General features: G+C 38.8%; 1 protein-coding gene across 1 annotated transcript; it reads right to left on the bottom strand.

The window, feature by feature from the left end:
• Positions 1-1,463: 1,463 nt before the first annotated feature.
• On the bottom strand, positions 1,464-11,934 carry LOC124055999 (SAM pointed domain-containing Ets transcription factor). The gene is made up of 6 exons (XM_046383027.1): positions 11,448-11,934; positions 5,940-6,393; positions 5,080-5,277; positions 4,620-4,667; positions 4,165-4,299; positions 1,464-3,664 (listed from the first exon to the last, which is right to left on the bottom strand). Exons 2-6 carry the CDS (start codon positions 6,382-6,384, stop codon positions 3,486-3,488), a joined length of 1,005 nt encoding a protein of 334 aa, XP_046238983.1. The 5' UTR covers positions 6,385-6,393; positions 11,448-11,934; the 3' UTR covers positions 1,464-3,485.
• Positions 11,935-12,666: the final 732 nt, after the last annotated feature.

Here is a 12,666-nt window from a genome sequence, read left to right as displayed (position 1 = left end):
GACATTAAATTTGTGTCAGTCCATGAATGACAATTAATGAGTCACTGGCAATTGAAAATTGAAAGTTTTAGTACTGGAAATTGAACTGAGTTTTAAAAAGTGCGACTTTTGAATAAGCATCCGTAAATGTCCCTTTGCAAAAATAATATACAAATCACAGAGTTCTGTTTCCCATAATGCATATAAATTCAAACAAAAATTATTTCAAATAAATTCAAAATCAAAACAGAAAATTTTCATTTATATAGCTCAGCGCAAGTAACAAGCAGAATATAAATAAATGCTATCAATTGTTCAGTGCCAGGCATAAAATTTGAATGGGTTTTGATTGTAAGTTTTATGGATTTCTTTTATATGTTGAGAAAAAGCCTACAGTTTCCCAGACACTAGGGAACGTACGACTAAATGACTAAAGTAAGTGGAGCCCCTTTTTAAATTAATTTGAACGGAGTAAGCTTCTTTAATGGTGACAGTGTGAACTGCTTCACCTTTAATCCAGTCTGAGAGAGAGACTTAAATTAAGTTAAGGCAGCAGCTATCATCTGCTGTGACCTCATGTTTTTAACAATGACGTAGTTTACTAAAGGTCCACCAGAGGTCAGTAGTTACCAGGCTCTTTGTCGGGCAGCCTTGAGATGTGACTTTTTAATTATCTTGTGGGCTAAATACCAATCTTTCAGCATCAGTTAGTTCAGTCATGCTTACCTGCTGCCACTTAATGGACCAAAAAATAAAAATAAAAAACAGGTTCATAACGCTTAATACTTGAGTGGGACTTAAGACCTACAGGTTCAGTCTTTTAACTTTACAATATGACAATATGTTTGTGGTATAATAATCATCACATTTTTAGGTATTATTTGATGATATTTTGGTATTTCCTGAGGGTTCTTTCTAGTACAGACCTCAGGTGACTTAAAGGGAAAGTCTACCATATAAAAACAAGCATTTAACTATCACAGAACAGGTAACCTACATTTTGTGGTGGAGTACTTTACCATTTTCTCATTGACAACCAGGTTCCAAAACTAGCTTTGAGAAACTGGGAATTCAAGTTTATGTAGAGAAGGGAAAATGGTTAAAATGAATACAGTGAAACATAGTAACTTTAAATTTAAAATTGAAAATATTTCTTTGAATAATATATGTAACTTGGCTTTCCCTGCAGAGAGAGTGTGCTGGGTTGCAGGTCAGGTGTTGTTGTCAGCAGTGGTGAAAAGATGGGTGATGCCTATTAATACTTTCTGCCCACAGTCCTCATCAGTGCACACTGTATTCTACAGGTCTGTGAGTGCTGTCATTCCCTGAAGCAATAAACAATTTTCTGTGTATTATCACATCACCATGGCGCTGGTGACCTCCCCACAGTTATAAGACATTTTAAAACCTATTGGCCTTTATGAAAGAAAGAACAGTTAGTAATGAGAAGAAAAGATCATCACACACCACACAGATGCTTATTTAGGTAAAAATAAAGTTTATTGAGCCCTATTTTAAGCATGGATATCCTGTCCCCATTCAGGAAGACAAATGGCAAATGAAAATAATAAGCATGGTAAGATGTCTTTGTACAATATGCAGCTCCAAAGAATCAGCATTAACTAAATAAATGAAATATGAAATTAATACTCTTATGAATAAATTCAGACAAAAAACAGAAATTCAAATTTGTGAAATATTTCAGTATTTGAAGTAAAATGCTTTAACATCCCGTTTCTATTTCAAAATCAAATTTCTTTCAGGAAATTTTTAATGTAAATTACAGCTGTTTCTGTGTAATAATAATGTGTCTGTCAGAGTCTGTTTTCATTTCACAACAGCATTTTCCCCCAGTGAGCATTTTCAGTGTTTCACTTGCTGTTGTTAACTCTGCTGTGTTGTAACTTTTCCCTGATGTTTCATCATTATTTAACAAAATTGCCACTGGGAAAGGGCATTTTCAAATTAAAACTGTTGGAACAAAGTTCTTTGGAGAAAATGTATTTAAAAATTAAAAATAAGCTGGATGAAATACAGTGCAATAATTATGATCTGAGTTTACTTACGTTTTGACAAGAGTCCAACGTAATGGTGCACAGCGGTGCTAACATCAACATGTTAATATTTTCACAATGACATACTAACATGCTGGTGTTAACCAGGCATCATGTTTACCAGGTTCACCATTTTAGCTTTGCAGGTTAGCATGCCAACAGTCACCAAACAGCACAAAGTACAGCTGAGGCTGAATGTTATACATTCTGCAACAATTTGGTCATAAATCAAAGTGTTAAATAAACTTATATTTTGACCTGTTGATGGTGCTAGATGAAACATTAAGGGATCACCAAAATTAATACCCACCATTAGTACTTAGTAGTCATCCTGAGTGCAATATGTATCTGAACAAAATTTAATGATAATCTAGAGTTGGCTGGATAAAAGTGCTGGACCGATAGACCAACACTGCCACCCCAAGAGTCAGGCTGCTAAAAATAAATAATAATTATTATTATTGCTGACATTGTTGTTGTTTTGGTTATATCTTACATTTCGTCTGCGTTTATTCAGATGATTATTCATTTCATATCAATTTATTTTATCCTTAACACTTTGGGTCTCCACAGTGAAACTTACTGTACAGCAGTATAAACCAGAGTTGACATATAACATATAGTACAGCAGTTCTCCTCCGCAGTAAAACAATGTTGAGGAAATGCATCACTTTTTACCAAGTTACACAATAGAAAAATGTACATTTAAGTGGCAATATCTATTAAGTCAGAACAGAGGCTTTGAGGATCCTCCAAAGGCTTGGATTCAGATTCGGCAAACTACATTATATAAGTCTTGCTGTGTGTACATGCAGATGCAGAGTACCCTGTCTTATCTGAATGATTGTGTCTATAACAGTCGGGGCCAAACCCATAAAAGAAGGAAAACAATCCAACCACATTATCAACTGTGGCAGAAAAACTGGTTTAAAGTCAAACAGACATCGTGGTCATGATGAGTGAAACAAAAAGACAAAACAATTGTAGCTGTGGGCAGTGGGCAACGTATTGAGTGGCTCAGCTTGTCATAGCATTTTCCTGAAGCTTGTAATTAAGAGCAATCAGTTCTAACTGGTGTAAAGAGTGAACGATAACTGAAAATCACATTATGGATAATAAATAGGCAGATCATGCAAATGACAAGGCAGTTCAATTATTTATTTTTTCTGTTTTTCAATCTGTGGTTGTTTCATGTATTGTCCTGCAGCAGGAAAAAGCCTCAACAGCCACTTTGTTTTGTATCCTCCTCTCAGACCTTGCACAGATAAGCTCTCATGCAGCAGCTGCCAGCTGTTCAGTGTTGGAGACGAAAGTGTGTATTATTGGGGTTTGTCAGGGCACGTGTGCCATGTCAGCTTTTCATCTCAAGCTTAGCTGTTCAAGTGCATGGTGGTGAGATAGTGTGTCCTTTGAATTTCACAGGCTTCCATCTCCTCCTACTATGTTTCCACCTCATACTGGGTGAACAAACTGGTACACCAGTCTCTGAGACACGTCAGGCTTGCGGATGATGCCCTTCTTGTAGTACTGACGTATTGAGCGGCTCAGCTTGTCATAGTTCATAGCAGGTCGATTTTTTCTGAGTCCCCACAGTCTTGCAACGTGAGCTGAGTCTTCAATTTTAAAAATACCTGGTGGAATCACAAGAGATTTGACAGCTGTAAAAACACACCATGAAATTACATTTCAAGTTAAGTTAAATAAAGTCAGTTGAAACCCTGAAAGGGTTTGAGGAATCAAGTCCAGTGTAAGCAGAGTTGAGCCTCGGGAGAAATTTAAGAGACGAAAGCTGATGTGTCGACTGAAGGTTAATTGATGAAAGTTTTGAAGTGAAAATGTCAAGTTGATCTTTTGGTTGATATTATTATTGGATGTAGTCGAGCTGTGAAAGTGTGTGAAATGAAAGCAGCTAAGATGCCAACTGCAATCTAACAATTAAAAGCAGATGACTGGAGTTACATCTCTATACAAGCAGTTTATGGCCTATGTAGTGGACTGACATTTTCTCAACAGTGCTGACATGCAATTTTCAATTACCCCAAACATAAATACCACAAAAGTTATTAACAAATTTTACTACAGACCTATCAATTGTCCCTTGCTCTGTGGCTTTTAAAAAAAATGAAGATACCTTTTTCTTTATTGAGCCAACGGATGCAGCGTCCATAGTTGTGAGGTTTAAGTAGGAGTTCCCTGAGGAACTGCCACAGATGAATGGGCTGACCTGAACAAGACGAATCTGCCTCTGACCAAAGCTCCTCAGCACCTAAACAGCAACAACAAAATGTGTGTAGCGTAGTGACGAAAAATGCAGAGAAAACTCACACTTCGCAAGGTGCAAAGTAGAGGTGAGGCCTTTAATGTTTCCATACAAGTGAGGACACAGGAGATATACAAAGAAGGTGCTCATTATGCACAAAAGCCAAAATCTCAAAAAGTCTCCTAATCTCCTTTCTGCTGCTTGGTAAAGTTAATCAACAAAAACTAACAACATTTCATTTTTCCTGATTCTGTGCAATGCAGTTTTTATTCATTACAGTTTAATATCATATTTAAATGACAAATGTATGAGGAAACCAAACCTACTGGTAGTTTTTGTATCTCCAACTGAACACCTCTCTTTCATCCAGGCAGCTGGAGAGAGAAGAGAGAGACAGACATTTAATTTAAAGCTTTAAGTTAAGTTTTAAAGTTTGAGTTTAAATGAATTTAATGCTTTTGCCTCTTAATTATTTATTTACTATTTTATTTACTCTGTTTCCATAAATGCTTGCTCATCCAAAGTTGACACCAAGGATATAATATGTTGTGTGCTGTAAATTAGTAATTCTGAACTATATAATGAAAAGTGACTTGACTACCTCCATCTACTCTTACTGTACAGAAAGATGTGAAGACATACTGCACACATTGGAAATGGTAATTCATAAGTTCCAAACAGCCAAACAGTAGAGAATACAATCATCGTAGGGGCTGCAGCCGGCTATAATGAACCTTAAATAGATAGGGCCCACACACGCACACACACACACACACACACACCCACCTGACTTCCATATGTCCAGGTGTGCATGCAGCGTGTCTCCACATTGCGGTGAGCGCTGGCGAAACTCCTCTTCACTCATGGCACACAGGTCTTTTCCTGTCAAATCCTGGAAGGCCTTTCCTGCATGGGGCAGCCTGTAAAGATGTTCAGTCCACAGCAGCCACTTCTGGACATTCCCTGTGTTCCACTCTATAGGGTCTATGAAAACAGAGAACAACAGGAAATTGAAGAGAAGTCCCTGCTCTGGGACTTGAGGTTGTTCCTCGAGAGAGATTAAAGTCCTAATGTGTCAAGTTAGCTCAGTTAATTCCCATTTTTGGGTTTGTATTATGTTGTGCTATATTTAGATGTAATAAATTTACTAATATTTTGACTACAGTTTAAATCGCTAGAACTGATGACTGAGGACTGCAAAGGTTTATGACAGCCAGAAGCTTTACACTACATAATGCTTCCTCTGTTTGCTTTTTGAGACCTCGCCCTTAAGACTGTGTACACATTTAATGGCAAGAAAGAACTATCACTGTCACAATCCAAGAGAACTCATGCAAAGGTCAGGATTAAACAGATCCTGGAGCAGGCAAACATGGCTTTACGTCAGTAAGGAGATGATTTATCTGATCTGTCATCTTTCCTGGGCTGTCCACACAAATATGTGTTGATTTTGGGAATAAGATCCAGTAGCTTAAATATCGCTGACTCAATACCCTTTACAAGCAAATAACAGGCCACATTTGTATCAGAAAATTTGTTTGTACACTTTAAAGACTTGCTCCTTTGTCAGTTCCATGTCATAGTACTGTAATATTGCTCTTGAAAATGACAAACTCCAGTAGCAGGTGTGCTGGAAGGTAGCCTACCTGGAGTGATGTTGAGCAGTTTGCATGCTGTTTCAATATCCTTCAGTACTTCTCCCACCACCATGCTCTGCATCTGTTCCAGAGACCTCTCCTCCTCTTGCCCCTCCAGTCCAGATGAGAGTCCCTGTTCCTGGCTATCGATGACGGGGCACTGCTCTGGTTCCTCCTGGGGCTCCATGCGAGTCATGGGTACAGTCAGCGTTGGGGAGGCCTCTGAAACTTTTACTAGCCAAGTGGCATCTTCAGTGAAGAGCATGTCAAAGCAGGAGAGGTACAGGCCTGGCATGCCACGCTCCAGGGCTTCCACACTTGGTTTGGTCTCCCCCAGGTCCCAGAGTTCTCCAGAGGCCCTGTTTCGCTCCAGGATGGCAAGGGAATCCTCTGTCATTCCGATCCGGGATCCATACACTGTGCCTTCTGATAAACTGCCCACTGGGTTTGACATAACTAGTACCTGGAGACAAGAGAGACAAAAAAGTCAAATTGAATATTTCTATATAAATAGTTACTTATACATTGGAAAGTGTCTTTCTGTATATTTATTTCAAAAATCAGAAAGAACCAACAGTTCTTCCTGTAATATCTCCAAGTCCAGAAATTATGTTTTGTCAGATAAAATTTTGCACCATTCAGTCAATCACTCAAATAATTTGATACCTTGCGTCAAAAAGACCTTACCTTCTCCAGCAGTTTCTTTCTTGCAATTCTCTGAATGCTAAACCAAAAATTGTTCTGTAAGAAACTCCATCAGAACAGATGCTGGCAAGGATCCCTTTTCATAATATGTTATGAGCAGAACTGAGGTGAGTGCTGGTTGATGCTCTATAAGAACCCCAAGTGTAATGGAGATACTGGGGAAACTGCCCTCAAGAGAGTTAAAACACACACAGCGCTGACAGGCATGGGGCAAAATGGATTTGACTGAGTCTCTTATTTGTGGGTCAGCGGCCCAGAATGGCCGATGTCTTGGGGGTAGGTGACTTGTATTGAGACCTGAAGCAGCTCCACCGCCTGCCTCAGCTTTCAAGGTGCCGTCTCTGCAGCCCTCTGTCTCCACTGTCAGCTGGAGTTTTTAATCAAGTTAGATAATGTGAAGAAGGGTGTGCATGTCAGCTCCAAATCATATGTTTGAACACAATTGAGGCTTTATGAAGACTTGACTGAGAACTACGACAGCTTATTCTTAACAGGAAATTGCCATCATAAGTGTTCATTTATGGTCATCAGCTGTAGTACAAGTGTTGTAATCTCAGGGTTAGCTTGCATATGGCCCCCATAATGTGTAGCAGCCACAGCTGGCATATGGGAAGGCACACCGCGGTCACACACCAGGTTATCAGTGGTTGTAGCTGATGCCACAGTAAAGCAAGTGTGCTCCCACAGCACACATGTTCAAGGAGAGGCATTATTTGTCAAGACACAAAGAAAGCAAAGTGCCATAAAATTTACAAAACGATATCGTACACCCGTCATCCAAAATCATTTGCGAGGGCAGAGTTCAAAATGAATCCAGGTGACATTAAAGCTGTGGCACAGAAAACAAACCACACCAAGTTAAAAAGAACAGGCTCCTCAGATGCAAAAAGAATTAGTTTATTTAATGTGCAAAATGTGAAATATATCTGAAGTCTGTTTGAGGATTTCCACCATTTTCACAGTGATTTTTTTTTTTGTTTTGTTTTGTTCTGTTTTGTTTTGGGGTTTTTTTTTTGTTTTTTGGGGGGGGGGGGATTTTGGCTACACACACCCTACGATACTTATTGAAAAGCCTGGATTCAAGAGTGCAAAATCGCTGACAATGCCATTCTCAAGCCTCTCTCACATGAGTATTTTCTTGTTTATCTTGGACACGTTAATTGTAAAGCTGCTAACAACATTCACCAAAAGTTAAATGAAGTTATCTTTGTCACCCCTAAAAAAGATTCCCCCTTTAGTATTTGATCCCCAACCCCCCACTGTAAAACCTCCTCCCCAGTCTTCCTTTTATCTCCAAATTTCTCGTAAAGTATAGCCCACACTCCCTTTCACTGCATCAGGAGTCAGATTAAAAGCCTCTGGTATCCCAGCCTGGCTGCTGTGTGTCAACTCTGCTCTGTAACAGCTTGCACTAAGCCCATTAGCAAAGCAAATTTAGCCATATTACCTTCTTCCAAAAGGAAGAAGGGGCACAAGAGAAAGACACAAACACACACCCCTGAGGAGAGGGATTAAGACCCTGACTGATCTCTAAATGAGTTTGGTCAAGACGCTGATATTCATTTCGGGAGCATTAGAGCTTGCTCCATTTACTCTGCAAAGTCAGCCTTTGACACAGATGGAAAAAATTCCCTCCATACAGACGTCCACCCTGGGAACCATATTTCTTCTACATGCTTGGTTTCATTTAACATGAAGAAAGTGATCATTTGAAATGAGGTTTTCACCATCACTTTGGATTCTATGTGGTTGTTGTTGTGATATTAGAATTATGTATTTTAATAAATAAACAAAAACTGACCGAAGAGCTGCCTGTGTATGCACAAGCATCACTCCTTTCCAGCATCTTTCAAACCTTCATGTGATGTGTGTATATGTTAAAATTAAGTTAAAAAGTTTACAATGCCTGACATATCACAGAAAATCCTCACTTCCAAAGCCTTTCCTGAAATGAAAGTGGAAGAAGTAGGAGATTGATACAACTAATCTGGCTTGAAATGAACCTGTTAGCCCATTTGTCATCGTTGCTGAAACAGTTATGTGACAGGAGACGGCCCAGTGTTTAGATTAAAGTTAATGAGTAGTGATTAAAACAAGCAAAATGTGCACTTTCAAAAGTGGGTTTAACCTGGATGGTTCAATCTGAGTTGAAAACATCTGTCTTACGATGACCAAAATGTGAAACGTGCATTCATCTCACACACACTGTGCTGTTTGAGCATGGAGTTAAAGGAGTGTGTACAGCCAGGCGTGACTGTTTGCGTTAAAGGGAGATTTTTTTTTTCCTTGTTATTGTTTCTCATGGGAAACTTGGACCAACTAAGGAAGTCATTGTTCAAAGAACAAGGAAAAAGAAAGAGTTTCATCTTTGAGTCAAATGCCTTGCTCAGTATGACTATTACTTGGAAAAAAGCCTGCAGGCTGCAGGAAGTGATTAGGATCTCTGGATTGCTGCCGTGGACGCCTTTTATGGTAACAGTGACATGTGCAGGTGCTCTGTTCACATTATAAATTTCGTTTAGGTGTAACAGGTCGTTGCTTATTTTATGAATTACAAATAAAGGCTGATTTTCTGTGCATGTATTTTAAATAGCTTCTATTTTTTTTTATTGCTATTTACCGTTATACCTCCTAAATTCCTGTAAAACTTAGTATTAAATTATATGCTATTAATCTCCTTTGCTTTTATTCTTTCTTTCTATCCCTGGCTGGGTTGCAGAGTGCCAATGGAGGATGTTGATTCACTTGGTGATTCATTTTTACTGTTAGTCAGGTGCCCTGGCATCGGGCCAGTGTCTTAGGAAACAGTAAACCATTGCAAATGCTTTGCTGTTGGTCAGAATTAAATTTGACAGAGGCCAGTGTTTACAGTTAATGATGCAGATGATAAACTGAGATTGGACTTGAAGATGGGAGGTGTAGCACGCATAAATATACAAATAAAGCTGTCACCTGTTTGTGCAGATAAATTAAAAAGATAGTGAAGATATGGAGACTCTCACTATAAGGCCTAAGGCATGAGCTGGTACAGCTGGGTTTAACCTGCTGGTTATTCAATGATCTGAAAGAAAAAGTTTTTGATAGAAGTTTTATTAGTTTTATTGGGAGTTTTATAGTTTTAAGTTATGTGTGTGTAATCGGAAACTGGGTGAGAATGCAAAGAGGAGACTTCTTCAGATTAAACAAACATAAATGTCATATTTCCATCACATTTTCCACACTGTTTTCAGTCGTTTGAAGTTTGACTAGCACTCTTCTAATTCTGTCATTTCTGTCTGTCCTCTTATATATCTTATCTGTTTATCTCCATGTGTTCAACTCCACCAGTACTTTTCACAACAGTAGTAGACGAAAATGTTTTTTTCACATTCTCTTTGAAAATTTTTCTGGACATTTGGAGGAAATGTGATTGTGGTGTAAAGACTGAACAGCCTCTGAATCCCCCTCACGGATACCTTTACACATCCAACCATTTCTGTAACTATCAGAAATCTGCAGTCCAACATTAACGACTGCTTCACACCATGTTGCAGAGGCCAGAAAGGAGCCAGTGTTTGAACTATTTCCCATCATTTGAATCATGTTTAATGCAGCACTATGAGAGCCTTACAGAACAGACTGTGGGTTTTTTTCCCCCCCATTTAAGCGGTACTGTATCATAAAGGTGTGATCTGCCCTATGTAGAGGACAGTCAGACTACGGTGATTTTAATACGGAGGTTGAAGCAGTTTTTGCCTAAGTCAAATGGAAGGCCCAAAAAACTCAAATCTTTTTTTGTACAGTTTCTGAGAGCCATATCAGCTTTTTTATAGCACAACAGTACAGTGAGTCATGATATGGAGTGATGGTGTAGATTGTGTTGTGATAGTTCTGAATGAGAGACTAAAAAGGCACCTGCACCTTTAGAAATAACAAAGCAGAAAGTCCAGTACTGGTATTTTTGTTTTCAATCTACTCTTATTACCAACCCATGGTGGAGAGTAGCCGTTGCATTTCATTTCCATCTCTGATCAAAATCAAAATCATAATTAAATCCCCTGTCATATCATTGTGATTTTTGGCAATGAACCACCAACAACTCCCCAGACACCGTTTATCTGACCACATTTTGTTCTTTATCGTTCTGTGCACATGCTAGCATGTGATTGGAAAAGAAAAAACAGGTGAGCATGACTAAGATACATAGCAAACACAAACAAAACACAAATGATAAAGTAAATTAATATGACAACAGCTTCTCATCTCAGCTAATTTCTCCTCTCTGCCCTTTTAAACTTTTGCAAGTTTTACATTTCAAGTTCTGTTTGTGTGATTATCTATCAGCATCACAACATGATTTAGCCTGACAAACTTTTGTTTTCAATTCATTTGTTAACCTACCAGTGACATTAAACAATTGCTGGGATCAAAATTCTGACACTAAATCAAATTATTTATTCATTAATTTTGAATGATGCCCAAAACTTTAAGTCTGTACACAGGTTAATCACTACTACTACTACTAATGAGATTTATTATTATTAGTAGTAGTAGTAGTATCATTATCATCACCATCATCATCATCATCATTATTAGTATTATTAGAGAATAATGGAATATCAGCCCTGTATGCACAGAGGATTTATTTTCTCTGGCAAGTCAGACAGGTGAAAGCTGGACATCTTAATTCTCACAGTGACGTACTTATGAGAAGTACAAAATTACATTTCACTGATTTCCAGGAAATACTCCTTTAACACAGTGCTGTGAATAAGCAAGTAAAACAAATATGTTTAACACCCACATCACACATTTAGGACATTGTGTTCTTACCCTGGCAAAGATGCTCTGACAGCCAGAGGCAAAGATTTGACTGGATGATAACAGAAGCAGTGCAGCTCTGGCTCTGGTGAGGAAGAGTGGTGGCCTTTTTCTTCTGTTGCAGACCAGCGCTCAGCTCAGACGGGACGCCGGGGCGCTAACTGAGGGCAGAGGTGCAGCAGGCAGCGGGGACCCTTCAATCTGTTTCCCCCTGGTCAAATGTCGCAGAGCCCCCAGCCTGAGGCCTTGGACCCTCTGAGGATCTTTGGTACAATTACACTTAACCTGAGAGTGACTGCCTAGAGCACAACTGCAAAGTAAACCTCAAATGAAAGCACCTGCTGGGGGTGTGTACAAAGTGAGAGGGAGCGAGGGCAAGTGACTGGGTGACAGAGTGCAAAGGAATTCCAGCACCATTGACTGCAATTTAAATTTATAGGGCAGTTGTGTTTACTTATGCACACAAGCCTGTGTGTGTGTGTGCTGGTTTTGCAGACTAACTCAGACCTCCTTAAAAACCACTAGTTGACCTAAGGGTTTAAGTGACAGACAATTCAAAGTGATAGAGACTGAAGACCATTGTGTGACTGATAGGCATTAATACATTAGCATTGAACAATGAATAATGTAATACATAATAATATTATCAGTCACAGGGGTCATTTTTCTGCAGAATAAGTGTATTTTGTTGATGATACCGTGCAGTTACTTAAGGAGGATTTTCAGCGAAGGATTTTCAAACGTAATAGAAAATTACATATTACATTGTGGTATTGGTACTTAAGGTAAAAGGTTTGAATGATTCTTCCACCACTGTCCAGGTTTAAATCTTCACTTTTTGGAGTTTGCAAAGTTTTCGTATTCCCCCATAACTACATTTCACTCAAGGTCCTGTGACAGTCGAGAGGATGACACACGTCACTTTCTCAGTACCATAAAGGGCATGTTCACATTTTCCAAGTCTGTCTTAAAATACTTATGTGGCTTTATTGTATGCACTGAAATTATTATTGGTCATTTTTATTCATCTTCATCTCCATAATGGCCACAAAGAAATTACATTCTAAAGAACATCAATGAAATAAGTGGGGTATAAAACCCACAGTATGTGAAAACTAAGAGGTCATATGACCCTTCAACAGCCAGAGTTCGACTAATTCAAAAGTCTTTCTTGTACCACATTTTGACATTTTGTGCCTCCACTAAGTGTTTTCTTGCTGAGCTGCATTAT

Source organism: Scatophagus argus, chromosome 3 (genome assembly GCF_020382885.2).
Source record: "Scatophagus argus isolate fScaArg1 chromosome 3, fScaArg1.pri, whole genome shotgun sequence".
Taxonomy (NCBI): domain Eukaryota; kingdom Metazoa; phylum Chordata; class Actinopteri; family Scatophagidae; genus Scatophagus; species Scatophagus argus.
This window is presented reverse-complemented; position numbering and strand designations above follow the sequence as displayed.